Source organism: Poecile atricapillus, chromosome 12 (assembly GCF_030490865.1).
Source record: "Poecile atricapillus isolate bPoeAtr1 chromosome 12, bPoeAtr1.hap1, whole genome shotgun sequence".
Classification (NCBI taxonomy): Eukaryota; Metazoa; Chordata; class Aves; order Passeriformes; family Paridae; genus Poecile; species Poecile atricapillus.
Window position 1 is genome coordinate 14140473 of NC_081260.1, and position 15488 is coordinate 14155960.

General features: G+C 54.5%; 1 protein-coding gene across 2 annotated transcripts in view; it reads right to left on the minus strand.

Annotated features, from left to right (window-relative positions):
- OPHN1 (oligophrenin 1) overlaps nucleotides 1-15188 on the minus strand; it is a 52430-nt gene extending 37242 nt beyond the window's left edge. For both annotated transcript variants that reach the window (XM_058847990.1, XM_058847989.1), the window contains exons 1-2: nucleotides 14950-15188; nucleotides 445-540 (exon numbers count right to left, since the gene is read on the minus strand). In XM_058847990.1, the coding sequence (XP_058703973.1) occupies nucleotides 445-540; nucleotides 14950-15103 (250 nt within the window). In that variant the 5' untranslated portion in view covers nucleotides 15104-15188. The remainder of the gene's footprint in view (nucleotides 1-444; nucleotides 541-14949) is intronic.
- Between the last annotated feature and the right edge of the window lie 300 nt (nucleotides 15189-15488).

Here is a 15488-nt window from a genome sequence, read left to right on the forward strand (position 1 = left end):
AGCCATTGTTTCCCATTTGAGACACATCCAGCAATCCTTTTTCCCAGCAGTTTGCAGCCTGGTGCCTTTGCAGGGCAGCGTGGGGCAGCTTGTTCCTGTGAGGCCCTTCCAGCACAGCAAAGGCAGCTCTGGGAGCAGCACCCGCTGGGCTCCACTGCAGCACTGGGAAGAGGGGCTGGCTGGGAGGGCAGCCCCACGCTGCCTCCTCCCCAGCACCTGGCAGCACGGAGCAGGCCCGGAGCCATGGAAAACCTCTGCAAATTGTCCGCTGAATTGGGAATGTGAAACTCGACCCGTGACTGCTCAACTTCATAAAATAAGCTCTGGAAGAGCTGCCTGGAACCCAGCTCCTGAGGCTGCTCAAAAACCATCAGGCAGGCTAATTCCTAGAGAGGGAGACTGTTCCAGTTACTGGAAGCCTGCTTCAAAAAGCAGAGAACTCACCAATATTGATCTCATCATCCGTTAGTGTGTCACCGATGAAGTCGAACTGGAAGGACTGCAGAGTCTGGGAGAACTTCTGCACTGCTGAGGAGTATCCTGGAAAAGGACAGAGCAATCAGCTGTGGGTTTCTGCAGTTGTTCTACAGAGGCTGCACATCTTAGCAATTTAATCTGAATGGAACAAGACCACAGGAAGGTCGTTATGAAAATCCATAGGCATTGGGAATTTCAGCCCTGCAGAAAATGCTGCAGCATTAATAACCCTCAGAGGCTGCAGAGAGCATTGGATTTGGGTTTTTTCTCTCTCTGAAAAAGCCTCTGCAGCACTAATGGATGCACCACACAGTACAATGACAGATCGATGGCCTTGTGTCCAGCCACATACAGGAAGGGACACTGACACATTTCCCTGCAGGAAGACATTCAGGAGATACTCAGGGCTCTGTGTGCACCAGCACAGCTCCTTGGAGCACAGGGGCCGTCACACAGGCTGGCCACTGTTCACAGGAATCGTTTCATAATATGGGAGAAAAATCTGTAGAGTCAGAAAATAAATGTGAGGAAAAAGGCAGGACTAAAAATAGCTGTCCCTCTGTGGGGTCATGGACACAGACAGGCCCTGAGGGAAGGACAGTGCCACGGAGCACAGAGCTCAGCCAGGAGGCTCAGCTGGGCTTGCCTGGGCACCCACAGATGGCCCTGGGACCTGCTGCTCCCGCTGGTGAGGAACAGTCCGGGCTGGAAGCAAAGAAATTGCCTGATGTTTTCTGTGGCTCAGTCCAAATTATTTTTGGAACTTCCAGAGACGTTTCTGGCCCAAAGGATGCTTTGTGTCTTTGCACCCTGTGTGGCTGCAGGACGGCGTCTGCTGGCATTGGCAGAGGGGCCCTGGGACGTGACAGTGACACCACAACAGAGCCTGACCCAGGGCCAGCGGGGACAGCACACTCACTGGATTGACCACATCATCCTGCACAAAGCTGCAACAGATCCTGAGATACAAACAGATGGAGGCTGCACTCACCTGACCTCAGAGAGTAGCACGTAGGCGACAAAAGGAAAAGCAAAGGAATAATGTTAGACTCTGATTTATACTGCTATTTTCTCTAATTTGGGACTCCAGCTATAGACATAGGCCCAGGCTGGACTCTTTTGTTGCAGTGCACCGAGATGGCACTTTTAGAAATTCATGAAATTACCATTGTAATTCAGAAAATTACAATTGCATTACATGTAATGGCACAGACATTAACGGGTAACCAGCTCCCACCACTGCTGCCAAACCAGCACCATGATTGCTGCATATAGGAACTTGGTGTACATGGATGGGTTTTTTTTTTATTTGAAAATAAAACTTAAAAGTGTGGTGGCAATCATGGGATGTTCTGAAATGCTACTGTGAAGGAGAGAGAAAAATTGGACAACATTGAAATGGATGTTAGGGAAATCAAGTGGCCTGTGTGGGATACTGGCAGGTCCCCAGACTGCCCTGCTTTCACTGTCCCCAGGTCAGGAGCTCCTGACCCTCCCCAGGGTCCCTGGGCAGGCAGGGGTGGGGGCACTGCTGGGTCCCTGGTGCAGGCTCAGAGTGCAGCCCCTGCTTCTCCCTCAAAAGCCTCGTTCAGCAGCTCCCTCCGATGGGTCAAACCTTTGCTCCTGAATGGGCAGATTCAGGCCTGAATGTCGCTATTTAGCCCCAGCTGCCAGGGGCTGGAGCACGTAAATGGGTGAACTCTCGCACAGAACGATGTCATTGACTTGATGGAAAACCTCAGCAAATAATTCCCCCTCAGTCCCCCAGTGCTCGCTCAGGCCAGGCCGGAGGCTCATTCAGCCCTCGCTCAGGGGAATCTTTGTTCATCCCCCTGCAAATCCCCATCCCTGACGCTGCTGTAGCCCCATCCAGCTCCTCCCCTGCTGCTGGCCAAAGGTGATTTTCAATCCCTCCTTCCAAACACCCCTCCCAGCCCCGTGTATGTCCTTGAGCCCCTCTGAAAGCAGCAGCACCCCCAGCCAGCACCCATCTCCATCCATCCATCCATCCATCCATCCATCCATCCATCCATCCATGGGGGCAGGTGACAGGGCACCATGGCTCTGGTGGTCCTGTGAGCTGGGAGCACGGCAGCACACACAGGTCCCACAGGTGGTACCTGGCAGGGACAGAGGGTCTCCATGTGCCATGTGTCCCTGTCAGCCCAGAGGAGAAGGAGGGAGAGAGGGAGAGGGGGTGTGAGCCCGCACCATGTGTGCCTGGCAGGCTCTGGAGGAGCTCTTAATGGAAACCAGGCTTCTCCAGACCAACACAACTCGACTCCCACACGTAGCGAGCCTTGGCTGAACATCAGCTCCTGACAGAGCTCCTGTGTGCATGCATGGGACAGCATCGCTGCTGCTGCGGCACTGCCACAGCTCTGGGGGGTGACAGGGACACAGCACAGGGCTCACTGACTGCTGGCACCATGGGACAGCTCTGGGGGGTGACAGGGACACAGCACAGGGCTCACTGACTGCTGGCACCATGGGACAGCTCTGGGGGGTGACAGGGACACAGCACAGGGCTCACTGACTGCTGGCACCACGGGACAGCTCTGGGGGGTGACAGGGACACAGCACAGGGCTCACTGACCGCTGGTACCAGGGGAACAGAGGATGTCCCCACCCGGGGGCTGTGTCCCTGCAGGGCCCAGCACCAGGCTCTGAGGCACAGAATTGGTGTCAGCGCTCAGAGACACTCAGTGGGACGTTGCCCCTTCCCCTGGTGGCACACAAATGGCAGGGTGGTGATATCAGCGATGAGGCAGGGAAGGGGGACCAGGGAGAAAGGGATAAGCCATGGCCACAGGAAAGAGGCTTGACCACAGGAAGGAGCCAGCAGGAAGAGATTTGCTGTGTGGAAAAACGGGGCTCCATCCCACGCTGGGGGAGATAAGCCCGTATTCTCCCTTGTTTTAAGTGTTGGAAATGTTTTCCCTCCCAATACAAACACGGTTGCCAAAGGCTCCTGCTCTGCACCCCCAGAGCCTGGCAGGAGGGAGAGGCAGCTGCAGGGCCTGTGCTGCTCCCCCAGCACCAGGACACAAGGATCAAGGAATAACGCCATGCTCCAAGCTGGAATATCCCTGTGAACAACACGCCAAGGCTCAGCACTACCCCAACGACCCTGCCTGCTCAGCCTGTTTCCATGGAAACACACCAAAATGAATTTGATCAAGAGTCTTCAAGGACTCCTCTCCCTTCCAGCCTGAGGAAGCGATGCCAAGTTTCACCATTTGTGGTTACAATAATTTACTCTTCCAGTCAAAATGAAGTTCCATCCCTGCACAGAGTGGCCCCAGGTGGGCTGCAGGGCAGGAGCACCAGTGCCAGCCGTGCTGGCCTCAGGAGGCCAGAGAGAACTCGGGGCCGCTTCATGTGTGGACAAACACACCTGCAGAACCAGCAGCTCTGGAAGGATGTGCCTCACAGCCTGCTCAGTAAGGACCTACAATTCTCATTTCAACCTTTGACAGCAACCACAGGTAACCAAAAACCACAAGCAAAAAAGCTCTGCTACCGCAGCAAAAGCCACAGGTCTCTGACAAAACACAAACACAAGCTGAGCCCCAAACCAGGCAGTGCTGCTGCTTTTTCCTCCAGTGCTTAGAATTTAAACCAGAAGGAAACCATCACCACAGAAGAGAACCATGAGGGAACAGGGTGAGCAGACACGGAGAGAGAATGGGGCACAGAGGTGCGGCTCAAGGGTCTGCAATGCTCTAGGTGTCACAGGTGCACATCCTTAATTAGCTTTACTAATTGCAACCCCGGGGTCACAGTCTGTGAGACTGCAATGGTCCTCTGTTCCCAAGAGAGGAAACCATGCCCCTGAGCACATGGAAACAGAAGTGGCCGTGACAACCAAGCGGTGCCAGCTATGGGGACCAGCAGGATCTCCGAGCCAGGACAGGAGGGCCCTGCCTGGGCTGCCTCATTTAACACCACGGAGGCACAGTGGGACATCAGGTGTGACACAGGTGAAAAGGACAGCCTGATTTTTAGAAATAAACATTTTGACAACCAGCTGTGCAGGAGAGTAGCTGTGGAGGGTACACACTGGCCAGGGCCAGGCTGCCAGCACCTCCTCCTGTTATCCACACCCAAACAGCTCTTGTTTATATGACACTCATTGGCTGTGCAGCAGCTGGTATATACAGCTTCTTCCTAGGAAACAGCCAGGTGGGAATTGCTGCTCCTCCAGAAGCTAAGGGGCAGAGCAAGCAGTGGGCTCAGCAGCCTTTTGGCTAATGCCCATCACACACTGCTCCCAGGGCATTGCACTGCAAATTAAGGAGGAAAAAACAAAACAAAAATACCGCCCCCCCAACCTCATAATCTTTGCAATCACTGGCCAGTGACACTTCCAGTGCAAAGGCAGTCCTGAGTTTAATGTGACTCAGGTGAAGGCATGAATGGCTGAGCAGTGATGGGGCTGCAGCATCCCTGTCCTGCTCCTGGGAAGGGACAGGATGTCCCAGCCCGCACTGGAAGGTGGGAAGTGACTTTCAGTGATCTCCCTGCCTGCACCTATGCATGGGCAGCTTGGGGAAGAACAGCCAGCAGACATTTCCATGGGGGAAAAAGCAATTCCTGAGGTTCTGCATCCGCCTGGCCCACAGATTGCAGTGCCAGAGCAACTCAGTCACAGCTTCAGCAATCCATGAATAAAACACATAAGGAATCAATAGGGAAAACACAGCCTGGCTTTGACTGTGGCAGTGCAAATACCCAGAGCAAAGCTAAGCAGGAGCTCCATCTTTGCATTTTGCTTTCTTCTCCTCATCTGGAAAACAGAACTATCAAAGCTGGCCATACACTTTCTTTTCAAATAAGCAAACAAAAGACAGTAAGAGTTCACTCTGCCTTTAAACAAGAGCATTTTAAGACATGGAAATTTTTTGGGTTGGCATCTAAACCCTGGAAATCCATTTTTGTCTGGGAAACGTTGCAAGACCGTGACACACAGGAGCTGAGGACACACCTACATTTCCTACCAACGGTCCCTGTGGATGACTTTCTCCTCCTTGGTGAAGAGCTGTGCACAGCACACGTACAGCATGAGAAATTCTGCTTTTCCCAGCATGCAGACACAGGGCTGTGATTCCTGAGGGGAAAGTAATGTGCCCTTTGTTACCAACTCCTGCCAAAGAATTCCCCAAGGAATTGCATCACTAAGGAGATGGAGCTGATCACCATCACCACTCTGGGGACAAAGTTCTGGACAGAGTACCTGACCCACTCCTTCCTGGGAATTCTCTGTCCTTGCAGCAGAGTTTTAGGAGCCAACACACAAAGTAAGTGGCCAAGGGGCCAGGCTCTGCTCTGAGCTGTTGGATTTACACTGTGTGTATTACCTGCCTGAAGTTCCCCAGTCTCTGTGCCACAAAAATACCTCAGCCTGGAAAGCCATGAGCTCCCCCATGCTGAGCCCAGGTGTGCCATCAGGATCAGGAGTCTCATGGAACACTCCCAAATACTCTACAGCTGCTCAAACACAGAAACGTGCTGATTTTCTCAGATGAGGATAAAAAAATAACCTTCCAGGTCAGCCTTCTAGGTAGTCCCAGATCCACACAGGATCCTGCAGGGAATCCAGCCCTCTTGGTGCTGCACAGAGGAGAGATGCTCACCACTAGGGAACTACAGAACAGCCCAGGACAGGCAGTGCCTGGCATTGACCCAGGGCAAGCCGTCCGCAAGTGCCCCTGAAGGCTCTGTGGGGACTCAGAATCCCTGACACATTGGACAAAGGCCATTTTTCCCACACTGACACGGGTTTTCCACTTGCCAGGAGTAAGTGGCTAGCATGAACTGCTAAAAATAACTTGCTATATTTAGCTGTGCTTTACAAATCTCTTGCAGAAGAATTTACTGGATGTCTCACACTCTGTCACACATTTACCTCTCCTAATCAGCCCTTCATTGACTGAGTTGTTCATAAGCTGCTGCTTCCCTTTTCACAGCCAGTCCAGCCCAGGCTCCAGGCAGAAGAACAGGGCTGTACTCTCAGTAAAAAGACAGTTCTCAGTACCTCTCCCTAGCCAGTGATCTTTTGCTCTGCAAGCTGGTTACTTGCCCTCTGGATCATCATCTCCACTCACACATCCCCCTCTCACTCTCCCCCACCCTCTACAGTTTCTCTTTTCCATCCTAAACTTCAATCTTTGATTCTCCTAAATTCTTCTCCTTTCCCAGCCAGCCTTGTGGGAAGTGCCCAAACGTGCTCGATGAGCTTATTTTCTTATTTACTGTTAAATTAAATAGCCAAGGACCCAGACAGCAATGGTTCACACTCATCATTCTCACGCCTGCCTTATCTCCCTCATTGCCTGAAGGAAACCAACCCTGCCAGACCTGCCATGCTCCAGAAGAGCTGGCAAAGGTTACGAGGCTGTACCTCGAAGCTCAAGACAAGTTGAACACACAGAGGGGCTTTCCTGGATGCCTGGAGCACAAGGAGATAGATCATGGGTCTCCTCACCAACAGCTTGGAAGTTTGGCAACATATCAGCCCAAAACCCCAACCAAAACACAAAGCAACCAAGCAAGACTGGAAGGACAACAAAGTTTTGGGGTATATTGGTCTGCTTTGGAGAAAACTGGGAGTGAGTGATGTGGGATACAGCTTCTAGGAGGAGGACACACTCTCACCCTCCCTTGGATTAAGTTATCCAGCATCTTCTTCCCAAGATCTCCACAGTGACAGATCCATTGATCAGGAAGAGAATCACGCAGCAGAGCCACATTTCAAATCAAAGACATGGAACACACAATTCTCCCAGTGACACTCACTGGCTTGTACTGGTTTCCTACAGAGCGACACCTTGGGCTGTGTTTAACATTTTTATAAGGGACATTTTTATAAGGTGTTGGATGAATTGTTTTTAATGATTTTTGCTTCTGAAACACAAGGGCAGCACAGGATGCTGCAGCACAGCTCAGCTCAGCCAGGGCACCCCCGCTCTCCCCACAGCAGCAAAACTCCCGCTGGCATCAGCACATCCCTTAGTGCTCCTCAGGATGAGCCATGGGTAAAACTGCACTTTGGAAGGCTGAACTTCTCAGAGAGTGGCTTTTTCCCCTTTGGCATTTTGCTGGCCTTTCAAATCAACCTTGCAGCCCTGCAAAGCTGGAGGAGTTGCTTCAGCAAAACTGGAAAGAGACATGGGGCAGCCAGCCCAGAGCACGTGGCCAGCTGAAATGGAAGCTAAGAGAAGATGAGCGGCGTTAGAAATCCGCAAAAGTGGTGAAATGAGCAGTAAGAAATAATGCAACTGGTTTTTAAACAAATGCTCCTGGGGTTGCAGAGGCAGAGAAGAGTCATGAAGGAGGAAACGCCATCACAGTTCTTTGGTTCCCCACAGACCCATGGAGCTGGTGCTGCCATACCTGCAGGAATTTCAGACCACCTGGTGTCCCGGTCTGGCTGTTGGCACACCAGGGAATTGCTCAGCGCTGCCCTGGAGCGCAATGAACCCAAGTGTAGGAGGGAGAGCCACAGCTGGGGGACAGTGCCCAGCTCTGTGGGCTCCAGCACTGCTGCTGGAAGCTCCTGGGCAGTTCCTGTGCTGGGCAGACAGAGGCTCCCAAATGCTTTCCTGAGAACTTCCATCACAGAGGTTGCTGGATGCCTGCTCCTGCAGCAGGCACGGCCAGGTGAGTGGGGATGGTGCTGCCAGGTGAGCCCTGGGGATGGCAGTGCCAGGTGTGGCTGTCACAGCCAGGTGACACTTTGGGGCTGGAAGCCAAGCAGGCAGCCAGGTGGAAGCGGGTGAGGCTGGCAGGTGGCTCTGCCTGTTGCACCTATTTATACACCTGTTTACATCACTGTCCCCCAGAAGCCAGTCACCACCTTCAGAATACCAGCCTGGAAACAGGTCCTGGGGCTGGGGAACGAACGACAGAGTCCTTAAAAAACAGAAATACACAAAGCTGAGCCATGGAAAACAGACGGATTTTCCCGTCCCTTGGGAGGAGTGAGCTGTCGGGGAGGGGCGGCAGCCGCTGTCCCAGGGGCATGAGGGGAGCGAGGGCAGAGCTGCAGAAATGCTCCGAGAGCAGCCGAGCGGGCTCTTGGCACGGGGCTCTGGCAGGAGCGCAGGGCAGGGCGTGCTCCGAGATCCGCGGCTCCCCGCGGCACAGGCAGGACGGACACGGGGAAAACAAACATGAAAACAACGGACTCTTATCCGGGGCAGAGCACGAGCAATCCCCACTGAGGCGTCTCATGATCGGCAGAGCCCTCGCATGCGTCTCCCCTGCAGCCCCCCTTCCCAGGCAGGGCAGGTTCCGACCGCGCTCGCTCCAAGCGCCGATGATTTCAGAGTTTCCTTCGATAAGGGGCTGGGCAGGGGCCAGCTGAGTCACACAGCACGCCAGGGACGGATCGCCGCCGAATTACCGCGATCTGGGTGCGAGGAGGAATGCGCATCCCTCCTGCTCCAGGCTGGGAGGCGATGCCAGCGTGGACATGGCCTGTCCTGCACCAGCTGGCACCTCCCGGGACACTCCTGGGCACCGACACTGGGGCAGCCGGACCGCAGAGCACACTTCGTGGGGTTTGCCAAGAGCTACCCCCACTCTGAGCACCTCTGCAAGGATTTGGGGGGTCTGGCTTTGAGCTTCCACCTCAAAGGGTCCCCCGATGCTCTGCAAGTCAGCAGTTCATCCTGTGATGGAACAGGAACAGATTTGTTCCTTGTTCTCCATCCTCACAGCTACAAGGGTTAGTAACACTAATAAACTTATTCTTGTTTTAAACATTCCCAGGCTCTTCAAAATCAGGCTTGGCTGGGGGGAACGGGATATAAAGGAGAGAGATCAGACTGAGAGAGCACTTCTGGGCTGTACTTACATTTATAGACTTTATCTCAGGCTGTTCTGCTTGGTCTGACCACTTGGTCTTATCATCAGTTGAACAACTCATGACCACACATTCAACTGCATGGAGAATTCGGTGAGAAGAAAGGACGTGGGGCAGAGAGGCTGTGTTTGAATGTGCCCCAGGAGAAAACAGCCAGCACAGGCCAGTGTGGACAATCCACCAACACCAGAACAGAAACAACAAAGTTCCAAAAGCTTTCTCATGCACATGTGTCAGAACTTCAGACAGAAGCTTCCAGTGTTTGGAAGATTTGTTAATGCTGAGTAAGGAAAAATAACTGCTTGCCTCTTGAACTTGTCCAGTAATTCCAAAGCTGCTGCATTTTGGTGCTCAGTACCTGTAAATGGTGCTGATTGTTCACCAGAGTTTTTTTTCTGTGAACCACAGTTCTCCAAACCTCTATGTTCCTGCCAGGCAGTGCAGCACAGCTCTGGACACCACAGCCCCCACCTGCTCCTCTGTCCCTGGAGAATGGCCCAACCTGGCACTGCAGGCCCTCCCTGCAGCCCAGATCCATGGCTGGGCAGCCAGGGATCAGTGCCAGAGCCACGCTGTGTGGGCAGGAGGATGCAGCGTGGCCAGGATGTGCCACAGGTGTCTGCGCTGCAGCAGAACCGAGCGGGCACTCCACTGTCACTCCACAGAGCCAGGCTGGCACCCAGCAGGACAGAAGCCACCTGTGAAAACCTGGGATGCCACATCCCTAGTTACCAGTGTGCCACCAGCAGCATTATGAAATAAAATATTCCAACAATACCTCAAGAAAAGCTGAGTCTTCATACCGTGACTCAAGAGGAAACTCTTAGGTCAGCAGCAGTGCTGCTGCGAGCTGTGGGCTGTGAGACACACAGAATATGGATAACACCCACATCCTCCCAGGGAAGGAGCCAGAAAAGGCAGTAGAAGATGGATGAAAAGCTCCCTGCATGCCTCATGTGCAGCACAAGAAAAAATATCCTTGAACACGTGAAAACAACTTCACCTCTTGTCCCGGCCCCTCGTTCTGCTGTACGCAGGCAAGCCCTCGGGAAGCTTATCTGGGCTGGAAAAAGCCATCACAAAATATTGCACATTGGTTTGTTTAATGTGCTCAAGCCTGGTCCAGAGCCCTCCCACCAGCCCCTAGGCTGGCAGGGACAGGGCTGGCTTGGTGCCTGTGCCACCCCTGCCCACATTCCTGCCCCGGGCTTCCTAAAACAAACCAAGCCCTGGGCACACCTGGGCACAGATGGAGCAGTGTCAGCAGCAGAAGCCAGGGGTTCCCAGGGGAAGGCTGGGGAGCTCAGGACTGCAGCAGGGAGAGAGGAAGGGACAAGGAGCCAGGCCTGGGACCACCACAGCACGGCCAAACCATCCTGTGCCCAGCCTGGTGCCTCAGCCACTGCTAAAGCAAAGCAAACCCAACATCTCTGCCCAGCCAAAATGCTGCTCCAGGGGGAACAAAACCCAGCAAACACATCCCCGAGCCCTGGAACACAGAGTGGGATCTGCAGCTGGATCTGGTAGATCCTGTGCTGGCCCCTCATCTCTCCTGCCTGCACTGAGGATATGGCTCTGGCGCTGGGGATGAGTTGGCTTTCGGGAGGGTTTTTGTTCTTTTTTCTGCTATTGTGTTTTAGTCTCTGGTTAAAGCACGTCTGGTTTAGATTTGCACCAACTGGGGCCCTAGTTTTGTGCTCAGAGCTTGCAGCCCAGGAGCAGGAGCTGTTGGCTGCAGAGACCCTCTGCCCACCTGTGCTGAGGATACCTGCAGGGACCAGATGCTCCCAGGGAGAGCTGGGGTCTGGCTATGGGTATGATGTCTTTTGAGACAGAGCTGGGAAGTCAGGAGACAATTTTAGAAATTACCAGCAGTAACCGGTGCCCTTACTGGGTAAAATCCCCAGTGAGGATGAGGAAGACCAGCAAGGAGCTGACAGGTACAAGTGATCACATTATTGTGGGAGGAGAGTGATCCAGCAGGTCATTTCCCCCCTGCTCCACACTGTCTCATGGCTAAGCTGTCTTTGTGGGACAGACACTGTCACTGCAGCACCTCAATGCCCAGCTGTGCCTCACAGCAAAGCTGCTGCTTGCCTGGAGCCTCTCCTGGTGTGGGATAGACTCCTTCTTCTTCCCCTTTTTCCAGAGGAGCTTTAGGGTTGTTTAGACACAGTCCCCAGGATCTGGCTGTAACATACTGCAGGAACAGATTCCAGCCATTGTCCCCACAGCCTTCCCATGAACCAGGACATGGGGTTCTGGAGAACTGGGCAGACAGGACACTCTGGGTGGCTCCAGTCCCATTAAAATAACCTGTTCCAATGCTATGCTGCTGCTTCCCACGCTGCACAGCATGAAACCCCCAGGCACCACATCCAACAACAGCACAGAAACCTGCCCAGAACAGGTGTGCCATGCTGAGGGACACAGCAGTTCCCTGAGGGGACACTCCAGTTCCCACACACAGCTCTGTGGGACCTGCAGGGAGGATGATGATGGTGGGACCTTCCCTGGGTGTCCAAGGAACCCCATTTGTGGGGAAAAGCTCACACAGTCCCTACACGTTCCTTTATCCTGTTATCCTTCAGCATGAAGTGCTCACAGTACCAGGGGAGGCTGGGAACTGCCAGCACAGTCCCAGGCACTCTGCAGAGCTCCATGCTGGACAGAAATCAAGTGCAAAACCACATACACGACATTTGCATGAGAACTCACAGCTCCTCGAGCTTCAAAGGACAATTTTCACCATCACAGCACTCACAGGTCCTAATGAGAAAAGCCTCCCTCTGACATTTCTCCAGTTCTATTTGATATTTAATTGGGAGAGAAGATCAAAGACCAGGGGAAATAGGTGGTTTTGTATTATCATACACACAGCAGAGCACAGTGAGCAGGAGAGATTAAAGAAACCCACACTGAAGCACAGAAAGGAACTGCTGTAAAGCAGCCATTCTTACAGCCACAGTGATGCCATGGAGTCACAACTTCTGACACCCCAGTGGCCTGAGCATGTGCCCTGAGCCAGGCTCCTCTGTCACAGCACACTGGCCATGGCGAGCTCTGGGCATGCACAGGCTGCTGTTGGAGCTGAATCTCCAGTGCCCACATCAGGTCCTGATCCTGGCCAGCCCAAGGGGATGGACACCAACATGAAAGGACAGACACCCCCCAGTCCTTCTCCCTTCCTGACCAGGGACAGGCCACGGTGGTTTCAGCACTGCCGGTACAACGTGAGGGACCAGCATCATCTCTTGGCACTGCCAGTGGCTCTCCATCCTCCTGGCACGAAAAACAAGGGACACAGCCAACTTTACAACAAAAATAATTTCCATTTCAGATTCAAAGTATTATTTTCTATTATTGCTTTCACACCCAAGACTGTTACAAATGAGTGTTATTCTCTACTTTAGTCGGTTTAATTCCCCACTTGGCAATACCAAATACTTTGTTTCCTTATGATGTCCCATGCAGTTGTGACTATTCAGCTGTTGGGGAGGTGTCAGCCAGCAAGAAAAATTACCACACTCAAAGGCAGCACAGGTAGAGCTGTGACTGCAGGATGACCCTCCCCAGGAAATGGTGGGCTGCAGGTCCCTGAAAGAGCTTCACCCCTGGAATTTTATTTGTTCCAGCTGGTGACATATCAGTTGGGTGGAGGGAATTGAACCAATTTCTCTCAATCCATGAAAGGCCAAGGGAGTTAAAAGCTCCCTAAAGTGCCCCCCTCATTCAGGTAACCTGGCCTTGGGCACGTCCAGGGATGGGGCAGCTACAGCTTCTCTGGGCAACCTCTGCCAGGGCCTCACCACCCTCACAGGGAAGAATTTCTCCCTGTTATCCATCTGACTCTGCTCTCTTTCAGTTTGAAGCCATTCCCCATCGTCCTGTCACTCCATCCCTTGTCCAAAGTCCCTCTCCACCCTTCTTGTAGGCCCCTTCAGGTACTTCACCCTCTATCCTCATTGGATCTCACTCTCCTGAGGAGACCACCACCACTTCTGCATCCCAGCAGCTCAGGGCACCTCCACCCCATCCTGTCAAGGGGCACAGGATTGTCAGCCATGGCTGGTCATGGTGAGACCATGGCCAGTGAGTAGCTCGGATTCCCACCCACAGCTCCACATGGATAGGATTCAGAGATAAATCTATTTTTTTTAAGTTATCTGTTAACTAAACACAGAGAGCTGATGGAAGCCCAGGCAGGACTGGCCCCAGCACCTCACTGGCAGCCTGCTGGCTCAGCTACAAAAACACCCCACAGCATTTCAGGCAAGAAATCCTCAGCCCTGGGGGTTCTCAGTGCTGTCTGTGTGTGCTCTGCTTTCTTCTGCTTCTGCCCTTCCTCCTTGGCCAGTCTCCCTGGGTCTGCTGACCCAGCGAAATCCCTCACATCCCTGGGCACTACAAACGCCGAAAAGGGAAATGGTTTTGAACAAAGTGATGAAGAAAAGCATTTCCATTAGCAAGCAAGTTTGTTTTAATCCCTCTGATTTCCATTTTGTTGGGTTGTTTTGTTTTTTTTTGCCCTGGATTGTGCAGAGATTTGGGTTTTTGTACCTACGTTAGGTCTCACAGCCCTGTGACGTCAGCAGTTTCAGTCACACCAGCTTTTGTCTCTGCTGCTTCCAGATGGGCAAACACGGGCTATTCCAGCCACGGCCTCGATAACAAGGAAGCTCTGAATTATTCTGAACAAAAGGGCAGCAGCTAAACCTATTAACACCAACTGAAACCAACCAGCTGGCAGGAAAACCGTGTGCGACCAGCGTGGATTGTCTGTGTCCCTCCACTGCCCCCAGGGATGCTCTGCTGGCTTGGATTCTACTGCATCGGTAACAGCAGAGAATCGTGGAATCATTTGGATTGGAAAAGACCTTTAAGATCATGGAGTCCAGGAAGGCGTAGGAGACAGCACAGGGAAGGTGTGTACAGAGGTGTATCCACAGCTGTGGGGAAGGAAAACAAATCTAAGCAGTCGGAAGGTCAGTGTCAAACACGTGGGACTCGGTGGTTTCAGGTGACACAACCTGGCCCAGGTGCTCTGCTGATCTGTCAGCACTTCTGAACAGGCGATTCCCGCAAAGCCAGCACTGAAATCGACATTTCACTGGGGAAAATGCTCACCGTGATTTAAAGAATGACAGAACACCGACAACAAAAGGACTTAGAGCAGGGCGCTGCAGGGCCCCTCTGATGCCCGCAGTGGTCCCCAGGGGGAGGAGATGCCCCCCGATGACCCCGCCGCGCTGCCCCGCGCCCGGGAGATGCAGAATAACGGAGCAGCTTCCCCGAGCGGGGATCACCGTCCCCAGACGAGCGGACACATCCCCGGGAAGGCTCGGCCGGTCCCGCCGCCGCTGTCAACCCAGCGAGACGGGGCATCCGGCCTGTCCCCGCGTGGGGACAGCTGCGGGTGGCCCCGGGGGTGGCAGCGCAGGGACAGGGACACGCCGGGGGTGGCGGCCGCTGCCCGGGGAACGCCAGCGCTGCCCGGAGCGATGCCGGGCACGGGCCCAAAGCGGCTCCAGCGCGGGGCTGCAGGCGATGCCCAGGGAACGGGACACACCCCAGTGACCGGACCCCCGCCCCGGCCCGCTCACCGCGGATGGCGGCGATGAGCGCGTTGCCGTCCTTGATCACCTCCTTGATGAACTTGTTGGTTCTCTCCAGCTCCTGCTCGTAGCACTTGAGGCGCTCTCGGAAGTCGGGGCTGTCCAGGTAGCAGTCGCTGAACTCCAGCGGCGGGTGCCCCATGGCCGCGGCTCGGCCCGGCTCCGCCGCGCTGCGCCTACGGAGCGCTGCCGCCGCCGCCCCGGGCGCCCCGCGCCGCCGGCATCCCGCGGGCCCGCCCCGCCCGCCCGGCCCCGCCCGCCGCTCCCCGCCCGCTCCCGCAGCCGCTCCTCGGCCGAGGGACCCGCGCCCGCCGCGCTTCCGGCGGCGCCGCTGCCTTCGGGAGGTGTAGTCGGGATGAGCCTCCCGCGGCCGCCGCCCGCCCCGGCCGCTCCGCTCCGCGCGCTGCGGGACGCGCGCTCCACTCCCGTCCGCTCCGCACGATCCGGGCCGGGCGCTGCCGCCGCCCCGCCGGCCGCTCCGCGTGCGCCCCCTGCCGGCGGGGCGCGCCCGCCGCCGCCCGCACGCG